This window comes from Citrus clementina, unplaced genomic scaffold, assembly GCF_000493195.1.
Source record: "Citrus clementina cultivar Clemenules unplaced genomic scaffold, Citrus_clementina_v1.0 scaffold_2, whole genome shotgun sequence".
NCBI lineage: Eukaryota > Viridiplantae > Streptophyta > Magnoliopsida > Sapindales > Rutaceae > Citrus > Citrus x clementina.
The window spans coordinates 32,480,708-32,501,737 of NW_006262688.1; the positions used below are offsets into that span (position 1 = coordinate 32,480,708).

General features: G+C 32.8%; 3 protein-coding genes and 1 pseudogene across 4 annotated transcripts; 1 reads left to right on the top strand and 3 right to left on the bottom strand.

Annotated features, from left to right (window-relative positions):
• Positions 1-747: 747 nt before the first annotated feature.
• LOC18051781 ((3S,6E)-nerolidol synthase 1) lies at positions 748-3,764 on the bottom strand. Its single transcript, XM_006449091.2, has 7 exons — positions 3,468-3,764; positions 3,078-3,345; positions 2,498-2,873; positions 2,173-2,391; positions 1,935-2,073; positions 1,593-1,841; positions 748-1,062 (listed from the first exon to the last, which is right to left on the bottom strand). Exons 1-7 carry the CDS (start codon positions 3,678-3,680, stop codon positions 760-762), a joined length of 1,767 nt encoding a protein of 588 aa, XP_006449154.1. The 5' UTR covers positions 3,681-3,764; the 3' UTR covers positions 748-759.
• Positions 3,765-8,628: 4,864 nt separating this feature from the next.
• On the top strand, positions 8,629-12,324 carry LOC18051782 ((3S,6E)-nerolidol synthase 1). 2 transcript variants are annotated; one of them, XM_024190035.1, is made up of 8 exons: positions 8,629-8,850; positions 8,966-9,233; positions 9,340-9,715; positions 10,469-10,687; positions 10,855-10,993; positions 11,102-11,350; positions 11,744-12,070; positions 12,165-12,324. In XM_024190035.1, the coding sequence occupies exons 1-7, from the start codon at positions 8,644-8,646 to the stop codon at positions 12,044-12,046; spliced, it is 1,761 nt and encodes a 586-aa protein (XP_024045803.1). In that variant the 5' UTR covers positions 8,629-8,643; the 3' UTR covers positions 12,047-12,070; positions 12,165-12,324. The 2 variants fall into 2 exon arrangements, with proteins under 2 accessions (XP_024045803.1, XP_024045802.1); XM_024190034.1 differs by lacking the exon at positions 12,165-12,324 and having other exon boundaries at positions 11,744-12,157.
• A 67-nt stretch (positions 12,325-12,391) lies between these two features.
• LOC112101183 lies at positions 12,392-15,330 on the bottom strand (annotated as a pseudogene).
• A 3,064-nt stretch (positions 15,331-18,394) lies between these two features.
• On the bottom strand, positions 18,395-20,027 carry LOC18051783 (pentatricopeptide repeat-containing protein At3g13160, mitochondrial). Its single transcript, XM_006449094.2, has one exon. The coding sequence runs from the start codon at positions 19,771-19,773 to the stop codon at positions 18,640-18,642; it is 1,134 nt and encodes a 377-aa protein (XP_006449157.1). The 5' UTR covers positions 19,774-20,027; the 3' UTR covers positions 18,395-18,639.
• Between the last annotated feature and the right edge of the window lie 1,003 nt (positions 20,028-21,030).

Below are 21,030 nucleotides of genomic sequence, written 5' to 3' on the forward strand. Positions count from 1 at the left end.
CAAGACAAATGTGTGGCAGACAAGCTACGGTGCATTTGTTGAACTCTCTAAATGTCGACGAGTGGCAAGAGTTGGATTGTTGGTACAACATGAAATGTGCAGAACACCCTTCGAATTAATAAGCGAAAAACACTCTAAACAAGCCCAGTGGTGGGGAGCAATTTTCACAACGCTCATCAACTTGTTTGTTGTTTTTTTTTTCCCCCTTCTAATTTTCACTGAAAAATTAGTAAAAATGTGTTACATGGAAAGTCCACTAATTTTAAGCCCAAAAAAAAAAAAAAAAAAAAGAGTTTCACGAATATTGTGCTATTTAAACCAACTAAATTTCTCAATACTCCTTTTTATGAATTAAAATTTTTGTTATGAAAATATAACTTGGTCAATTATTTATTTGATTTTGTTCTCTCTTCTTTCATTTATGGTGAATTAAATGTTGAATAGTAATCATGATGTCCAAATATATTTGACGATTAGATTTATTGTGTAGTCGCTGCTAAAAAAAAGTTATATACTTTTTTTTATTTATTTTTAAAGTACTTTGTGCTGATTGGTAATTGTCTTCTAGGTATTTTTGTAATTTAATTTTTTCAAATTATAACTGAGTTAGGAGAGTAATTTTGTGGGCTTAATTAAATAGTTCATCCAAAAGAGAATTAGGATAAAACTTATAAAATGGAAATTAAAAAAGTTACTCTCCTTACAACTTATTTGAGCCACATAATTTTTCATAGAAAAGGAGACTAATTAATTAATTAATTAATAAACTCCTTCAGTAGGTACGCTTTCAAAGAGTAGGGACTTAATGTAATGTTCGAGGCTTGGTAGGCGTTGGTTGTCATCGTAACTGTACATCAAGGGGACCATTCTTGCAAGATTGAGAGAAGCCCTCGTGAAAGATGCTGAGAATGGATTTGGGCAGAGGCATTCTTTGTTGAGCCGCTTCCATGCGTCTGAAATTTTATTGATAGCACTTTTTTGTGCCTCTTCGGCGGCAGAATATCGGTGTTCCTTCATGTAGTAATGGATGTAAGATCCATCCTTACCTTCTTGATTCTCATCCTGCAACAAAAAGTGAACAAGATTACCACATAATTCTATCAACTGAAGTCCAGTTAATTTTTATGTGGATGTCATGCACGTGTTCATTGTATCATCGTACAATAAGACGGGTCATCTTGGTCTCGTCGGCAAATATAATGCTTGCGTCAAACAGTAATCCAGCAATAATTTTCGGTCCCTACCTGTCAGCATTTTTATTGAGCGGTCACGCTCATATTTGTTCAACAGTTCCATAATAATGTTTGATACTTTTTCTCAATTGATTCTTTTTTACATATTTCCAAATTTCTTGTGGCTGTCAAATACCTTGTAAGTATGCGACACACACATTAGACAAATGCTAAGTTATAATTATTATATATTATACCTCTCATGTGAACCATATAAATTACGAATTTCATAATTTTATGTGGTTCACACGAGAAGTGTAAGTTACAATGATTGTAACTTAGAGGCTCCCCACACATTATCCTCATTAATTAATTGTAGTGTCGTAAATGCACAGAAACAGCGGTAGGTAGGGGGCGCACCTTTGCACTTCCCAAGTCATCCCAGAGCCGAAGAATTGTTGCGGTTGATGATATTATGGCCGGGTTACCGTCAATAAGCTCCACCGTTTCCTTAGTTATACCATGACCTAGGAGAAAAAAAAAGTGCGCCAGTGCCACATGTACTCCTGAACTCTCAATCCCATTCCTCAAGTATTCTTCAGCCTCAGGCATGTGTCCAGAAGCAAACCATTTCGCTTCCACTAGAAATGCTTTGCACAAACTTGTCCACTGCGGCAATCAATTATTCAATATTGGGTTCCACTATCATATGACATCAAAAAGTTTGTGACAATCATGGCAATATATTTATATGATTCATACCGCATTTCGGAGGGACTGTACTGGGTTATACCCATGCTTCTTATAGACCTTGTAGCTGATTTCGTTAGTAATATCGTCAAGAGCTTTGAAACATATCTTCATGTACTCAGGCAATTGACCCATAGCGGCAAGATCCCATCTAGAATCAATTGTTTTCTTAGTCAATTGGGAGATTTAATTGTAAAAGAGAAGTACTATATATACGGGTTTAAATTCAATATTATTGATATATGCATACCTAGTAATAGTTTCTGTGAAGAGAATAAGTTCATCAAGCGTCCCATAAACATCAAATATGTCGTCAATAATGTAGATGAGGGATATGGGTTTTGCGAGCTCAACTCTTTGCTCTGACAAGCTTGGATCTGTGAGGCAAGCCATAGACCAAATGTACCATTTAAGTGGTTGGTCTCTTGCAAACGGCAACTTCTTAGTCAAACCGAGGTCTTTCCACCATCTAATGAACAATATTGTATTAATAACCGGGTAAGAGTTAATTAGAGGGTAGTAATTCTGAAAATGACAGCATAATTAATATTCATGTAGTCATTAAAAACACTTACTTGGTTACTTGAACAATCTCTTTTTGGTGTAAGGCCTGTACCATGTTGAAATCTTTTTTCGCTATTTCTTTTAAAACATGCAATCTGCGTTCACCTTGGAAATTGCTAAGGAAAACGTCTTTGGCCATAAATCTGGGCAAGCTTTTGTGGTATGGATGCCTCAAAGTATTCCCGATAGCTAGAGCATGATAGTGATCAAGATGTGTCATGCACTCATTGAGCATCTTCGCACTAAAGTGTCCGGCTTCGTCAAGCCCTTCTTCGCCTGCTATACTTAGCTGCGAAGCTTCATATACTTCCATCAATGTCCCTATGTCTTCACTTACGTTGATCCGGCTGAATCTCCCTTCCTTGATCCTAAAGTTGTTAAACATATCTGTTTCAAAATAATTATAAAAACAAGTAAAATAAATATATTGTCGTTTCACATAATTAAGTAACAAAATGGGTGATAATTGATAAATTAATTAAGGGGGCAGTTACGCTTCATTATATTTTTGCTCTTTTTACTTTATATTTCATTAAATATCCTCGCTTGCCGAGGTTTAATTAAAAAAGAATAATTATGCACATAACCCACCCGCAGGCACGTAGTAACCTTCTTGTCTCAGCAACCGAAAGCGAAGGGCAACCTCTTGAAGATCATGGAGGTGACCACCACAAGTGGAAGATATGATATATTGCCTTTGTAAAATTTCTTCAATCTCATCTTTGAAAAGGTACTCAATGCCTAGCCGTTGAACAGCATCAATCATGACTAATCCTTCAAAAGAATTTCCCCCGACTAGGCTAAATATATGCTTGAATTCCTTCAATTTCCGAGAATGTTCGACTTGAATATCATGATCCTATAAGGATATCAAACAGAATTAGAGAATACTCATCAGCTTATCAATTAATTAATATTTTAAAAGCTTAATCACAATAATAAATAAAAATTGATATACTAGATAAAAATTAACCAACTTACGAAGAAGCTGGGGTGTCTAGTTGTGTGGGTGAAGTGTTTAAGGGGAGGAGAAGCGACTGTATTGTCACTAGTAATGCACCCTTTTTGATAGATAGTAGGCAAAGGAGTAAATTCAATGAGGCTAGGCCTGCTAGTTTTTGAAATCTTATCTGGAGCCTTTGAAATGTGGGAGGTAGCAGACAACTTAGCTCTAGAACTGGAAGAGAAAGCCATCGAATATATATGCTTCTTTATAATATTTCTCTGAAGAAATGAGAATTACTTGTGTTTCTGAGAGCATTTGAGGATACAAAGACCCTATTTATATGATTCTTTTCAATGCAAGCAAGAGTACTATGTTTTACGCCACAGAAGCCAACAACAAAGGTTGTTAGTCTGCTCGGATGACACGTTTTTCATGCATATAGTAATATTCTGCCGTGTTATGGCTAATTTGGTAATTTTATAATTTTTAAAAATAAATTGTTATTAGTTATATTGTAGAAATAATCAGTTGTGAAGAGAATTAATTAAATGTGTGGTAATTTATTTTTCAAAAATAATGTGAGTTTTAGCAATCGTATGCATTTAGTAAATTTTGCTGTTAAATTGTTGTCAAAACACAAATGACTAAAATAAACGTAATATTAAATAAAATTTATTCACAAATTTATAAGTATATATATATATTTATATATATAATTCTTTTAATTGTGGATATATAATAATTGATTACCTAATTATTATTATTATTATTATTCAATGTTAATGTGAAGGTATATATGAAATTGTAATAAGTGTAAAATTATTCTCAAAATTAAATGTTGAAAAACTTCTCTTGCTTTATTTATCAAAACTTATTTTAGGATGTTGCGATTTTACTAAAAATTATTTTTGAAGAAATTTACTAATAAATAAAATTAATTATTAATTTTTAAAAATCATTTTTAAGCTTTTAAGTATAATTCTAAACAGACCTCAAACATCTCAAAAAAAAAATGTAAAAAGTTACCTACGCTTCAATACATGTTTAAATGATGATATAAACTTCCACTAACTAATAAATGATCATTTTAGCTCCATTTTAATAAATATATTCTTTGACTATGACAATCTAAAATTGACTTTGAAGAAAATTCTATGATACACATAATAACAGTAAAACACAATTTAAATGATTCTAATTCATGCACTGAGTGCGCGTTAGAACAGTAAAACACAGTTTAATTCGGCTACTCCAATGACTGCATTTTCATTTTCATTCTCATTCGTTTAAATAATTACGTTATTTGTGGTCACATCACATGGGGGACCCGTCAATGAGACAATGAATACACAAGATTCGTAACGGGGGGTGAAATCTTCCAAATGGCAGAGTTTGTGTGGTCTGGGACACACACAAGATTTTTCTCGTCACCGACTCACCGCAAGTATGGTCCTCCCGAATTTTACTCAGCTTGGGGTTTATGATGGGACAAGTATCTCAAAGTTCGTCATCAGCACTTAGCACAGGTCAAAGTTTGACATGATCTTATTATTGGATATAAATAAAAGATGAATAAATATATATGATTCCTCACATTTAATAGGATTATTAAATAGATTGAGTCTAGGTTAATATCATTTTTTCCATGTCAGATTATGATTAAAATTTTTGACCCATTTATCTTATAAATGACACACATATATTTTCTATCCTAAATTAATTTGTAATTTTTTATCATTGAAATTTAAATATTAAACACGATTCTCTTTTTATTTTTTTAATTTATTTTGTAAGGATAAACATATTCATAGTGATTCGTTTATAAAATTTTATTTAAATTTAAAAGTCCAATAATATAAATATTTAAAATATTGATAGACGTATTTTTTATAATATTGATATATAATACTATTTACATATATATAATTAAAACTTTAATAGTGTGAATATGTAATATTTTGGTAGATATGTATATTTTTATAATATCGATAAATTGTGTGTGTGTTTGTGTGTATCTGTATGTGCATGTGCAAATATTTAATGTAAATTTTGTTAAATATATAGATATATAGTAGGTTAGTAGGTGAGTCATTTATTTTTTGTGTTGAGTTAGGGTCTCAATATTTTGATACGATTATTAAATAGGTCGCGCTTGTGTCGACCTAAATTTGACACCACACAAAGCTGACACAACATAAATATGATCTAATAACCTATTTTGCCAGCTCTAGTGTAGAGTATAAGAACTTTATTTTATATTTAATTATGGGTTTATTAAAAAAACTAAACATGAAAATAATTTTGTGGGTTCAAATAATCATATATTTTTCTCCTAATATATTTTGTAATTAAGAAATTATCACTCCCCCCCCCCCCCCAACAAACTCCTAATTTATTTAGTGGTTAACTTATTAATTACAATGTGTATCAGTTTTTCATATTTTTGTTAACATATGTTAACTTTGCTTGAAATCACAACGTACTTTAGATATTTTAACATGATAATATCACACGTACAAGTATCTATTTTTCTCCCTAATGATTGCAAATAGTAATAATTTTACATCCAATAACTGAAAAAAATTTTAATCTAATTTTCACTTAGAAACTAAATAATACAAACCTTTCTTCATTTTAACTTTTTTGAATCATCATTGATTTATAAGTTAAGAATTTAAGTTTTCTTTTTGTATTTTTAATTTACTTTTCAATTTTAATTATATTATTCTAATTTATAAATTTATTTTTAAAAAAAGCGGGCTTGGGCCTGACCTAAGCTTTTTTCTTGGGTCCTTATCCAGGTTCTCATGTGTGAGGGCTGGTCCGAAATCCGCGGGCATGACTGGGCTTGGGCCAGCCCAAGGTTTTTTGCCTACCCTACATTGAGAGCTTTGAAATGATATATTATATGAGTAATGATATAGTCACAAACTCTTGTACAAACTGATGTGACGTTAATTCATTGGTTGAATTAAATATCTCTTGTCCCACATGATTTATTTATATTATTTTATATTTTCATTCAACCAATAAATTAATGCCACATCAGTTTGTACAAAAGTTTATGGTTGTATCATCACTCATATTATATATCTAAATTTAACATTATTTACCCTATTCAATCGTAGTCATACATCATAATGTTAATTGCACTTCAAAGACAAAATCATCATAAGCCCCCCTTGACTTTTTAAAATTTATAAATTTAGTTAGGTATTTGTCCCATTTTGAATTTAATTTACTAAGAAAGTCCCTGTTAAAATTTAAAAATAAACAATATATTAAGTATTTATTTTTATACTTCCAACGACAAAGAAACATTGTATTTTGAAGTTTCTCCAGCCCTAACTCTCATCACACACACAAAAAAAAAAAAAAAAACTATTTCACCTCATTGAGTTTATTCCAATGATTTTTCTTTAATGAGTCTTATAGCACTTAAAATTCAACTTAATATTTACATTATAGAAGTAAGTTCTGATAACAAATTTTTGAAATTTGAAAGGAATTAATAAGCTAACAAGAAAAATAATTGATACTAAAAAGGATAAATTATATTCGTTAATTCATTTATTGTTTTTACTAGTTCTCATCACTATAGTCAAAAAAGCATTTTTTGCTATGAATGTTTTGAAAAATCATCTATGAAATCATATAAGAGATCAATGATTGAGTGATATTATTGTTGTATATATAAAAAAAAAGATTTATTTTGTATTCTTAATGATAAAGTTATTTTTTAATTTTTTTTAACATATGAAAATAAGTTAAGGTCATTTATAAATGTATTGAATTAAATAAATTAATAAATTTTTAATTTAATATTTATTACTTGTTGACTTTTTAAAATTATATTATTATTTAAATTTAGCTTCACCTAAATTAACTTTCTGGCACCCCACTGGACTTCTCCACGTTTCTCGCAAAACTCAAGGCCGACAGACAGAATCAAAGCACCGAAATAATGAAAGCGAGAAAGATGTCGTGAATTGTGAGTGCTTATAATTCTGGTTGAAGAGCAGGAAACACGTTTTGTGCGCATATATACGTATGCGTGTAACTTGTGTTACGGTCGACGTCAATGGACCGAATAATCGCAGACTATGAACAGTATAATAGACTACACACATTCATGATATCAGAAAATTATTTGGCAGTGTAGGCAAAAATATTATAAGAATGCAGGAAATAAATTATAAGAAGAGTAATTGTGTAAGTGTCTTTATTCTGAAAAAAAAGATAAAAAGACAACTAATAATATTGGTGGTCCAAAGATTAGTCGCCTTTTAACACCTTTGTTATAATATATTCACTTAATATACATAGAATATGTGTGCATTAGTTTTGAAAAAGAATAAATGTCTGTTAAGTCTTGTTATTTTCAATCAAGTATTTATTTAATTAATCTCTATATTTTAAAAAGTACCTCAATGCACCTCTGTTATTAAATATATTATACTCTTATCCTTACTTTTTATTTTCTTTACAATAATACCCTTACAACAATATTTTTAGAGATATTAATGAAAAGAAAAAAATAAGTTATCAAATTAACCTTAAAATTAACATAAAAAACTTACACAAAAGTTATATTATTATTTTATTTTTAGAATTAATTGGGTAAATTATTTTATGTACAATAATTATAAGATTATTGCAATGATACTAAACATTGTTTTAAATTGACTATTATTAATTTATTTATAAAAAATAATTAGCAAGAATTGCACAAGAGCAAAAAAATATTAGTTCTTTCACATTGATATTTATTGGTTCATTTACTAATAAACAATAATTGGTTAATTTTTTTAATTAACTCTTTTATAAGTAAACTAATTAATGTCAAGAATATTGTTACAAATGTATTACTATAAAAGGAAATAAAAATAAGGGTAAGAATATAAATATAAAAACTAAACAAGTACTCAAAATATAGAAACTAAACAAACATTTACCTTTTTAAAAAATTATTATTTAATTTATACACACATGTGATCCATGCATGAATGTGATCCATGCATGAAATGGATGACGTACAATAGAAATTGTTTAAAGTAATTGAGGTCTATATGCGTGGTTCTTCTTCCTTCCTAGAAAGCACGTGGATAAATGTTCCTATAAATTGCTGCGCTTATTTTTGGTACTTTCGACCTATCAGAACCAATTCTCTTCTCTCTCAAGATTAGCCATTTCCATAAATACACACTTTATATGGCTTTCTCTCCCAAAAATATTTCGTCTGCTTCATCCCACGTGCAAGTGATTCCAGAACAAACATCAAAAGTTGGCAAGCAAAACCTCAGTGACATTAATTCCTTGCCGCCTAATAATAAAAATGGCAACATTAATGAGAGCATAGGGGTTTCTGCCCCGTTGAAACATGTCACTTATCCCTGTGAACACCGCAGCTTCAATAATGTGAGCACGTATATATATATAAACGTGCATGTATAATTCTTGTTTCTTATTTCATATATGATTGTCAGACATCTTATGGGAAAGTGTCTAATGCTCTGTCTCTTATCTTATGTAGGATGATATTCACATTGACCATGCGAAAAAGCTGGAGGCAGTCAAGCACATACTTATTAGAGTAGGAGATGACGATCCTTTTGAAGGATTAGCCATGATTGATACGGTTCAACGCTTAGGGATTGATTACTACTTTCAAGATGAGATTGAACAAATTCTACAAAGGCAGTCTATCATGTTTTCCAATCATGGTGATCGCCATAATGATCTTCAGGAGGTTGCCCTTCGCTTTCGACTGTTGAGACAACAAGGTTACTATGTGTCTCCAGGTCTGTGTATGTGTGTGTTTTTCTTTTTCTCTGCCAACTCTTTGTTATATGAGTACTCTAATTGATCAAATTAAACTTAACTGACTTTGAAATGGGCGTTAAACAGATGTTTTTAACAACTTCAAAAACAAAGAAGGGAAGTTCACACAGAATATAAGTGGAGACATCAATGGATTGATGAGTTTATACGAGGCCTCACAGCTAAGTATAGGAGGAGAAGATGTGCTTGATGAAGCTGGAGACTTTAGTGTGAATCTCCTTGGTGAATATGCGACACATCTAGCGGATTATGATCTAGCGGGACTTGTTAAGCATCTGTTGCTACATCCCTATCGGAAAACCTTGGCCTCCGCCAGAAACTTTTTCCACGGTAATTTTCAGGGCAATGAATATGTTTGGATACTGGATTTAAAAGAGCTAGCGAATATGGATTTCAAATTGGTCCAGTCCTTACACCAAAAGGAGATTGTGCAAATATCCAAGTAAGTTAATTTTTGCATAAAAGATGACTAAACATAATTTGGAGGGAATACTCTTCACAGTTCACATCCTTTTAGTCTGACCCAATAGCACATCACACCTATATAGTTTGTAAAATACCTCAACACACCCCTGGTTCTCATATTTTTGCTCAATCTGATACTTTTTACCTCAGATAAATTTGAATAATTCAAATAAATGACATAAATCATGCTGTATTATTTAATTAGGAATGATTAATAACAAAAGCAAAATTATCTTTCACTGTTATTCAAATTTACACTATTATTATTAATAACGTAAAACATATCTTCGAGAAGGGACAATATTTGAATAATATTGGAAAATAAATTATTGATTAGGAATACTATAGTTAATTATTTAATTTTCCAAATTAAATTATAAAAATATCTCAAATATTCATTGATTATAATTTGCTGTTGATTAATACATAAACATGCATAAAAAAATATTTTGGAAAGAAATAACAAACCAGCAATTATATTTACAATCATAAGATAAAGTTTTGTTTAATTGTTGATAATTTTAATTCCATTACAAACTATTTCATTTTAAAAAATATATATATATAATTCAATTTTAACTAACAGACATACATTTTGATTAAACGAATAGTTTTTTTTCTTTTTCAAAATAAATACATATATATCATGTAGAAAGCGCATTTACCGTTATATTATCATATGGTAAGAATTTTCTACTGTATACATCTCTGTGATATGAATATATGCTAGATGGTGGAAGGAGCTCGGTTTGGCTAAGAAGTTGGAATTTGCAAGGGACCAACCACTTAAATGGTACATGTGGTCCATGGCATGTTTCACGGATCCAAGCTTATCGTGGCAAAGGATAGAGCTCACAAAGCCTATCTCCTTCATCTACATTATCGACGATATTTTTGATGTTTATGGAGCACTCGATGTCCTCACCCTTTTTACAGAAGCTGTTAATAGGTACCATATATCTTGTAAAGTTTTTATGTGTTTCCCGTAGTAAAAAGGGTCAGAATTAATTATTAGTAACCAAAATAATAATAATAATAAATTTTTTTTTTTTTTTGGTTCGTTCTTGCATCTCTCTTATTGATTTTTGAGGAAATTAATGAATCAAACGATTGCAGATGGGATCTTGGGGGCATTGAACAACTGCCGGAGTGCATGAAGATATGCTTCAAGGCTCTGAACGATATCACTAATGAAATCAGCAACAAGGTGTATAAGGAGCATGGGTATAACCCTGTCCACTCCCTGCGAAAGGCGGTAAGAAATTATTCATAAGACTCCGAACTACGACATATCGTATATGATTTTCTTCTTAAATCTAATTAATTAATTAATTAATGTTAATTATGTTGAGTGCACCACCAGTGGGGAAGTTTGTGCAACGCGTTTCTGACAGAAGCGAAATGGTTTGCTTCCGGGCACATGCCTAAGGCTGAAGAGTACTTGAAAAATGGGATTGTTAGCTCAGGGGTACACCTGGGACTTGTGCACGTTTTCTTTCTCCTGGGTCATGGCATCACCAGTGAAACTGTGCGACTCATTGACAGCAACCCGCCCATAGTATCGTCCGTCGCAACAATTCTTCGACTTTGGGACGACTTAGGAAGTGCTAAGGTAACGCATACAAAACCGGAATTTCACTCTTTAGGAACTTCTGGTGTTTTATTTATTTTATTAGATAATAAATAGTTGAACTACTTGGCAGTCAGGACTGGTCCCATATACTGATGGACGTACCCTTATGAAAGCAAATAATACATAATGAATTTGTCACCAACCAAAGGCATAATAAATTGTACCAATTGTATGGTCATGCTTGTGGGGCATGTCACGTGATCAGTGGAGCATAACTTTACTTATAAATTTGTTTTGTCCTATATTAGCGATCATATGCCGGTTCTGTGATCACCATGTGCCCATTAGATGATCCACAAAATGAGGTTTTCTGATCAATGATCATGAACTCACAGATTATGGTGGAAATAATTATAAATTACTATACTGCAGGATGAAAATCAAGATGGCAACGATGGATCTTACATATATTACTACATGATGGAGCACCAAGACGTAACAGCTGAAGATGCACAAAAGCATGCTACGGATAAGATTTCAGATGCATGGAAGCGCCTAAACCAGGAATGCCTCTCCCCAAATCCATTTTCAGCATCTTTCACAAGGGCTTCTCTTAACACTGCCAGAATGGTTCCTTTGATGTATGGCTATGATGACAATCAGAGGCTTCCGAGACTCGAGGAGTATGTTAAGTCCCTCCTCTTCGATAATTTGCCTACTCAAGGAGTGTACTAGTTAGTGATAAAGCTCCATACCTACGTACGTATACTATGGAAGTTTCTTTTATTTTATGTCCAGCATCTTCAAGAAGAAATATTCAATTTTATGCCAGCATTTCAATTACAACTTACAGGGGATGTGTAGAAATTTCCCATTTGTCACAACACGAAACTCTCTACTCGAGTCGACAAAAGGGGATTTGATTGTGATATGGCTTCTAGAGAATTTCTCAATGGAGGAGATTGGCCAGACCGTCTGCACCATCCAATCAATAATTTCTTTTCTTGTTCTACTTTTTTTAAATAAACCTCGATGAAATGACGGAAATATATTGAAAAAATATAAAAGATAAAGCTTAATTAGTCAGCCTTTTAATTCTTAATTTGAGCAACCACAATACAGGGCAATTTATTAGTGAAATGAATAAAAAAAGTTGCAATTAAGCATCATCAGCCTTTGGTACCGAGAGATGGTGTGAAAACCATGTCTTCGTCCTCCAAGGGAATGGGCCGAAAAAGCAATGTAAACGCTACGTCCATAGTCTCCTGGTTTTGAACACCATGCCCATCTCCATGTAGATACATAAAATGGGACGCTCTCACCAGATTCAACATGAAGTCAGCTGTAGTTTGAGATAAAGGAGAATCTTTATTAGCTCTGTATGCATTCACCTTCTTCCACATCTGTCTCATCAAATCCTTTATGTGTTCACGAGCAAGTTCCTCGGAGACACCAGTTTCATGCATATAACACTGGATTGATTTCGAAGCATCCCCTCTCTTTAACTCATCCTGATGAATTATTGGGGAAAAGGGGAAAATAAAATCAATTTGAGCCATCTAAAACAATTGTAGGAAATTAATACTTGGTGGTCTTATTATGTACCGTTGAAGTTCCCAAATCATCTTGAAGACGGAAAATCTTGGATGACCATTGAATTATATCTGGAATATTGTTACTTTCTAGAAATTCCAGCTCCTTCTCTATGATTGGATTTGTAGCAGCAAGGTATGCACTAATTGTCATTATAGGGCCTGCTATTGATACCACCCCATTTGTTAAGTATTCTTCCAGTGTTGGCGTGTACTAACTGTTGTACCATTTGGCCTCCACCAAGTAGGCTCGTATTATGCCCAGCCACTGGGGAACATGGCACAGGGAAAAAAATCTAGTTACCATTTATTATTTTTGAGACGTAGACATCATTAATTAATTTAAAGAAGATAAATCAAAGGAATGGAATAGGAGAGAACAAATAAATATATAAGTATATATTACGTACTGCATTTTTAATACTCGGAAGCTTATATGAATCCTGTTGTTTGAAAATGTGATAAGGAAATTCATTTACAAAATTGTAAAGCACAAAAAAACATATTTTCATATAGTCCGGAAGCTGGTCCATAGCATAATTGATGTCCCACCTGTAGAAAAGAAAAATCTTCAATTTAAATAATGGTCTGTTTGAGAAGCTGAAATAGATGTAACATTATTTTCGCAACAAACCTCTCGACGGCATCATCAATGAATTGCTCAAGTTCATCCAATGTTCCAAAGACATCATAAATGTCATCAATTACAGTAATTAGTGCTACCGTGATTGTGAGTACTCTCCTGCAGTAGGCGAATTGAGGCTCAAACGCTATCCCCATGCCCCATAAGAAGGATGCTACCAACCTGCTCCTGGCAAAGCTCAATTTCTCCCCAAGACCTTTGTCCTTCCACCACCTTCAATTCACAGGCAAATTAAAGGAAACATTAATTATATATATAAATATATTTCCAATCATGTATCCTTAATTATATTAAAGTTAGAGATAAAATAAAAGAAAAAAAATACATATTTTAATATACTATAGGATAAAATATATTGTATTAGAATTTTTTTTTTAATCTTTTAACTTATTCCTAACTTTCATATGATTAAGAACCCCTAATTGAAACACACACGCACACACATATAAACTTAATCTTTAATATGAGTTATATATATGTGTGTGCGGGGGCGCGCGTGCATGTAATCATGGCATGCATGAATAATTTTCTGGTAAATTGGTTGCAAAATGTCTACCATGAAATGTCCTTAAGTTCTTCCTGGTATATTGCCTGCAGAATGTTGAAGTCCAACTTAGCTAGGTCCGGTAATAGGGGGTTCTTGTCCTTTCTTTCCTCGTATGCATCTATGAACCACCTTGCCTCTAGCCTTGCCACTCTCCAATGGAAAGGGAGCTCCAAGGCACGCCTCGCTTGCTCTGCTACGAATACATCCTTGCTCATCGTCACTTCTTTAAGATGTTTACTGGTGAATTGCCAGGCCTCCTCCATGATGCTTTCTCCTTCTAGGCTGTAATATGAGGCTTCGTACAAGCTCAGCATTCCCTTGAAATCGTCACCAATCCAACCACCCATCTTGTCTTTAATACTATTAAAGACCTCTGCAAAAATGTATATGTATACATATACATTTGATTCAGTGATTAAATTAATTCTTTCTCCCTAGCTATTTTAATTCATTTTAATTTAAATATATATATATAAATTATGTGTACGTCGTCGACGTTTTAGTATTAACTAATTAATCCAGATCGATCGTACATTCACTGACAATACTACACGTGTGTACCTTGGGAAACATGATAACCATGTTGCCTGAGGAGTCTAAATTCCAGAGAGGTTGCATATAGATTTTCTTTCTTCCATTTGTCATCTTCATTATTGTAGATATTTTGCAATATGTTCTTTATCTCTGTCTCAAAATGATAAGCCAATCCAAGCCTTTGCAGTGTGTCAATCAGCTCTAGTTGATCCAGTGGATTGGTCACATTATTAATCATTGTCTTTACTTTTCCCTTCAGCTTTTCTGCTTGTCTTTGATATATTTCACCCTGCGGCGTTTAATTTTTGATATGTTCCAAATTTCCCAATGTAAAAAGCTGAACAAATTAATTAGGATAACAAAAATGAAAAAAAAAAATAATAATTGTACTAATAGTCAATACTGTGTAGCCGCTACCCAACGACTGCAGAAAGTCATGATCCCAAATTGAAGATGGGTAGCTTGCTGATCTTCTAGCAATTGTTGGATTACCAAGCTGGGCGCAGACTGGCCTGTATTCATTCACTCTGATGGTTGCTCTATTTGTGGGAAGTAGTGGAGGACACTTGGAACCATTTAAACAAGTAGTGAAGACTGATGGGATGGTGCAAGAAGACATTGGATGGATGTAAGCTCACTGTTTTTCTAATGCGCTTCAAATAACCTTCTTGATAAGCTGCTAAATTAATCTATGGTTTTTTTCTTTTTCTTTCTTTCCCTTTTTTTTTTTTAAGGTGCAAGCTTATGTATATATAGAGAAAGGAGATTGTGTGTCCACGTCTTTTATTTTTCTTATTGATCATATCATATTTCCCCTAGAGCAGAGGTTTATTGTGTGTTAAAAGTTATTAATGTCTAATCAATTTTTTTCTTTCTCGGACGTTGGAGTATTTTTCTTTTCTTTTTAATTTTAAATGCGCTTGGGAAAGTGTCATTTGTTTTTTGTGTTTAGTTTGAATGGATTTAAAAATTATTGAAATCTGAATTCACATGCATAATTGATATTTTTTTTTGGGGTAAGTCGTTTATTTTTCTAGATGAAAAACATCTAAAACCTTAATAATTTGCTTTTTTGCCACTGTAAAAAGTATATATACTCGTTATTTGTTTTATAAGATTTCCCGAGATTTCTCCTTGGCAACAACCAGTCAAGATTGTAAGAAAGGATTAAGTACTAAGTACCCCAAAAAATAAATATTATTACCATATAAATCATTGTAATAATAACAATCTATTTTTTAAAAAACAAAGTATATATAAATAAATTTTTAAAAATTACGTTTGTTCTTCTTTAAATTTAAAATTTCTTGTTTAGTAAATTACTAAATTGCACTATTTAATTTTTTGGATTCTTTGATTTATAATCAAAACCAAAATGGAATATATGCCTCTTCTGGTTTGTTTTATGGTTTATAATTAAATTAAAAATAGATTATAAAAGGGAGACACAGAATAAAAATAATAGAAGTAAAGTTGTATAGAATATGTTAAAACAAAAAATTTACCATAAGATGGTGATTAAACAATTGGTGTGAATGAAGACAAAAAAGAGGGTTTAGGTATATGAATATGGAAAATAATTTTATTTATTTATTATGGATACTTTTGAGAGACAATATATCAACTTTCTATTCAGATTTTTTTATATTCAAATAAAAATTAAAAAAATTAATATTTGATAATCAGATATAAGTTGTAAAAAATAAATAAATTAAATTTTCAAAACGTCTTAAAAAAGTCAAATTAAGAATTCAATTAAAAAATAAATAAGCCTAAATCTTAATGGTTCAAGAATATTATATTCATAAAAAAGGTGTATCGATGTGACTGCAGTGATTATAAAAAAAGATAAATAAATACAAATCTCCTCATAATAACATATTTGAGTTTGAAAGATCTTTAATTTGACACGTATGCATGAAAATATACATAACTAGTAATGTGTACTTTTGTTTTTGAAAAAAAAAATATACATGTGGCCTTCAAAATATTTAAAAGATAAGCAAAACTAATGCAAGTGATGGACGCTTTTCTTATTATAATATGTTGTGTAACAAAAATTATTTATTATTTATTTTTTTAATTATACTCATTAAATGATTATAGAATCCGTACTTTAGAAAACATCCGAAGTCCTAGGAAATAATGAGCAACCGCATGTATAGTAAATGTAATCAAGAATGACAAAATGATTTTTTTAGGGTCTAGTATAATATTTTTATTTTTTTGGGGGCTACAAGAAATAGCCCGACCTACAATCATGCAGGGTACATGGAATCAACATCACCCAATATCATTAATTTGAAACGTTTATAAATAAATAAAAGGGTCCAGCTATGGTGCAGCTGCACCTAACTATTGGATCAAGTTTTATGGTTAGGTGCAGCTGTAGTATAACTGCACCATAGCTAAGTCCTAAGTAGAATGATCAACTCATATGAAAATTGAAAAATACACCTAAGTCGATAAAAATAATCATCTGACTTCTTGAAAAAGGACGACAACATGTGGTGTCCAACTATTTAAATATGTTCCATCTCAATCGTAGCTAGGACTACAATGTTTTTTTAACAAATTGCTCTATACAATTCATTTGATTTCTAATATTAGTTGAATAAAAGTATAAAATTTAATGTAATCAATGAAGATAAATTATATAGACTTAAGGAAAAATCATTTAATTGAAAATATAAATTTTAATTTAATTAATGAAAATAAATTATATTAATTGGTGTAAAAATCTTTTAATCAATAATTGATCGATACATCAATTTGTACACAATATTTTTTTTATATATCTCAGTACAATAAATCATAACCCAACCCGTATATTATATAATTTTGTAATTTGTAGTTTAATTAATTGTAACATAATTACTGACAAGAAGTTCAATAAAACTGTCGTGCCGCACTCGTGGCAGCAAGCCATCTTTGACGACTTTGTCTATCAACAAAATTCAAGAAAAGATGGTGGGAATAGAATCCTCTCCTGATCTGAACTCTACTGAGTTTTTAAATCTTTTGTCATGTGTCTTTTAATGGTAGTGTATAGATAAAATTGAGTTATTTGCTCAGAAAATGATCATATCGGAAGAAAATCCTGATTTTAGATGGTGTACAGCAAATATCATCTTTTGAGTTTTGATAGCAAATGGCAACGGCAATACAGTTGGACTTCGCGAAATCTGCGGACAATGTTGACGTCTTCACAGCATTGGGTAGATTGAAAATTGTCATAACGACTGTGAGTAAACTACAATTATCCCAGTGGATATTGGACCTACTCGCCCGCCCGTTACTGGTGCCATAGCTTGTTATATATCCAAAAGACTAGGGCTGAAGCCTGAAGATGCAGACAAAATGGAAGGAAATACATGCCCGCGTTTCAAACGAGGGGCGTGTGCAATAGGGAATTGAATGAAATGTGGCTTCTAGAGAAGACAATAAGATGACAAGGGCCAGACAGTCCTCACTGGCAAACGGCCTGTCAGTAAAAACTAAATAGTTGGTGACACAGTGAGTCTAGAAGCAAGGGCTGGCCACCAACTGATCTGATCCTATTTCAGCAAATACTAGCAATTCTGCCGCTCTAAATTTCCAACGAAATGCCAGTTTGCAGTGGGAGAAACGCCTATCACGTAACTAGCTACTACTGGGTTCCACATATTTACTTCGATTATGGTGGAAGAAGAGGAGATCAAATCCAATATCTGCAGTAAAAGCAGCAGAAAATCTTCCTTTACTAAAGCAAAGAGATGCAAAAAGGAGACATCCAAATTTATGCGATGCCATAAAATTTGCTGGATAACAGAGTTAAGAAAATCTGCATAGCAGAGTAATTCTACAGATTTCAGCGCAATGAATGAATACACTCATGCTTAACAGAACTCAACATAAAAAATGTACAACAATATTTTTAAAAAAAGGAGCAAAATGATACTGATGTAAATTAGACAGCATAATTCAGAAGCTGAAAGTAACTTTTAAGGACAAAAGCTTAGAAGGCACTGCACTACTCCTCTGAAGGAAATTTCAGGTTATAACGACAATAACTATTTGTCTTTCCAAGCTCCACCAGCTCTTTAGCCTCCTCAACCCTCAATTCTTTAGCCAATCTATCTACAACAAGCTGCAAGGGTGCCTGATCAACGAGGCATCGCTTACTAAAAGTCCTCTTGCAGAGATTAAAAGCAAAGTCCAAATCACCTTTCTCACAAACAAACGGAACAAGTAACTTGAAAATTGCTTTGTTCATACCACAACCACTTTTGTTATACCACCGCTTGGCTTCTTCCAAATTCCCTTCATTGACAAATCCCTTAATCAAAGCATAGAAAGTAAACACATCGGGATTAATTTCCTTACTCCTCATTTCTCCAACCAACTCAAGAGCTTTTTTCGTTTGCTTCTCAATTGCCAACCCATCTAACCTGGCATTGTAGCTTCTAACATTAGGCCTAACATTCATATTCACCATTGTTTCCCAAATCTTCTCAGCATCCGCAAATCGGCCATTGCTGTAAAACCCAAGTAAAAGCGTGTTAAACGTTATCAAATCCGGCCTGATGCCTTTCTTCTCCATCTCATACAGTAACGTGTTCGCCGAATCCAACGAACCCTTATAAACAAATGCCTTAATAATCGTATTATAGGAAACCAAATCCGGCTCAATTCCTAACTTGTGGGGTAAATCTTTGAACAACCCATCAACCTCACCGAATTTCTTGGAGTTAACGCACGCCCCCAGGAGCGCGTTAAACGACAGAACCGTCTGCTCACAGTTCCGTTCAGGCATTTCATCGAACACCTTTCGGGCATTCTCAAACATGGCGGCTTTTCCGTAAAGAGTGATAAGACGGGCGGTGAAACCTTCTTTGGATATGTCTTTGTACTGCTTTTGGTGTTCGAGGATCTCTTCGATCCATCTGAAGCGTTTAGCATTGGCGAGACGTTGAACAGTGCCCGTGTAAATGCCGGTATTGGTGCGGAACCGTCCTAGGTCGGAGGATTTCTTGAACTTGTCGACAAGTCGTTTGAGATTATTCTCTCTGTAAATGCCGCGGATGACGGAGCCGATAAACTTGGGGTCGGTCGCGGTCGCAGTAGTGGAGAAAGAGCGGCTGAGGAGGCGGGAGGAGAACGACATCGTTTTTGTTTTGCGTCCAACTGTCACTCTCAGATGTCAAATGTCGGATGGTTATGGTTTTGGAAAGGTGTTTAGGGTTTTGCTTTATCATTACAATTTTCTGGGGATCTCTCATTTCTGAATTGTCTCGTTAGTGCTCGACTTGAGATGGACTTCCTAGTCCGTATTGGGTGGGCCTCGTGGGCTTCTTCGATCTCTAGACAATGAAGAAGCTCTTCTTTTATCTTTGCAAACTCCTAGTTTTAACCATTATTATTTAACCATCATTATGTATAATTTAATTGTGAACCTAAATTTAGTGTTCAATTCGAAATAGACAAAAAAGGAACCAAAAAATAAAAATTGGCATGCTTAAAAAGAATAACATAACCCTCTTTCATGTTTTGCTTCACCGATATAATCAGATGCTTATTCCCGGATTTAAAAAGCACATGGGGTTTTGAACCAATTAATCTACCAGCTAAAAATTCATGACATGTTCATGTTGTCATTGCAAGTCCATCCTTTTTTTTTCAGTTATTATTTTATTTACTCTTTTTTTTTTTTTTTTTTTTATGAGCTCTTTGTTCATAATAATAACAATGAGTGAAATTAATGGCTGACTAGTTGCAGAATAATCAATCCTCAAAGCTAGCTTCTCTAATTTACAGCTCCTCCTTGAGTTGCGACTTGCGCCCTGAAATTTATACAAGATCGTTCACATTATGGCAAGAGTGGCTGGGAATCAATTTATTTGCTTATTTTGGTGTCTTCTGAATTCAATAGATATTGGAACAGTGTTTCAAGTATAAAAATAAATAAGCAAGGACATTCGAATCCATCATTAAAATTGGGAAGCCAAGCAATGGTGTCCTGGTAAAGGACTTGCATAGGAATGAATGGTACTGTGGTCCTCAAATTACTTATATGATATCAAATGAAAGTAAAAATAAATGATAAATTTTAGTGAAAAAATATCTTTTAAACAGAAGAGGATAAGTTGTTATATCTGTTTGGGTGCAGTTACCACATCTTTAGCATGCCAATGCAATCCTAATGGAGAACAAAAGTGTACTGTAGTGGCAGAGACTGTGAGTTTCACTCTCTCACACATTGTGTACTTGCCAGTCCAAGATAATAATAATAATAATAATAATGATACAAGAAGATAGTAAAGATGTGATCATATGACCGGCAGCAAAAACAGAAAAATAAACTCATATAATTTACTGTGCACAGAAATTGAAGCACCTTAGCCACATTTTGAATAATCTTCAC

Coding starts and splice junctions, on each gene's coding strand:
- LOC18051782 (XM_024190035.1), top strand. CDS start 8,644: ATGGCTTTCTCTCCCAAAAATATTTCGTCTGCTTCATCCCACGTGCAA. Junction 8,851..8,965: donor AACACCGCAGCTTCAATAAT/GTGAGCACGTAT, acceptor TATCTTATGTAG/GATGATATTCACATTGACCA. Junction 10,688..10,854: donor TTTACAGAAGCTGTTAATAG/GTACCATATATC, acceptor AAACGATTGCAG/ATGGGATCTTGGGGGCATTG.
- LOC18051781 (XM_006449091.2), bottom strand. CDS start 3,680: ATGGCTTTCTCTTCCAGTTCTAGAGCTAAGTTGTCTGCTACCTCCCAC. Junction 2,874..3,077: donor AGGTTACTACGTGCCTGCGG/GTGGGTTATGTG, acceptor ATTTTGAAACAG/ATATGTTTAACAACTTTAGG. Junction 1,842..1,934: donor TACAGTCCCTCCGAAATGCG/GTATGAATCATA, acceptor TGATTGCCGCAG/TGGACAAGTTTGTGCAAAGC.
- LOC18051783 (XM_006449094.2), bottom strand. CDS start 19,773: ATGTCGTTCTCCTCCCGCCTCCTCAGCCGCTCTTTCTCCACTACTGCG.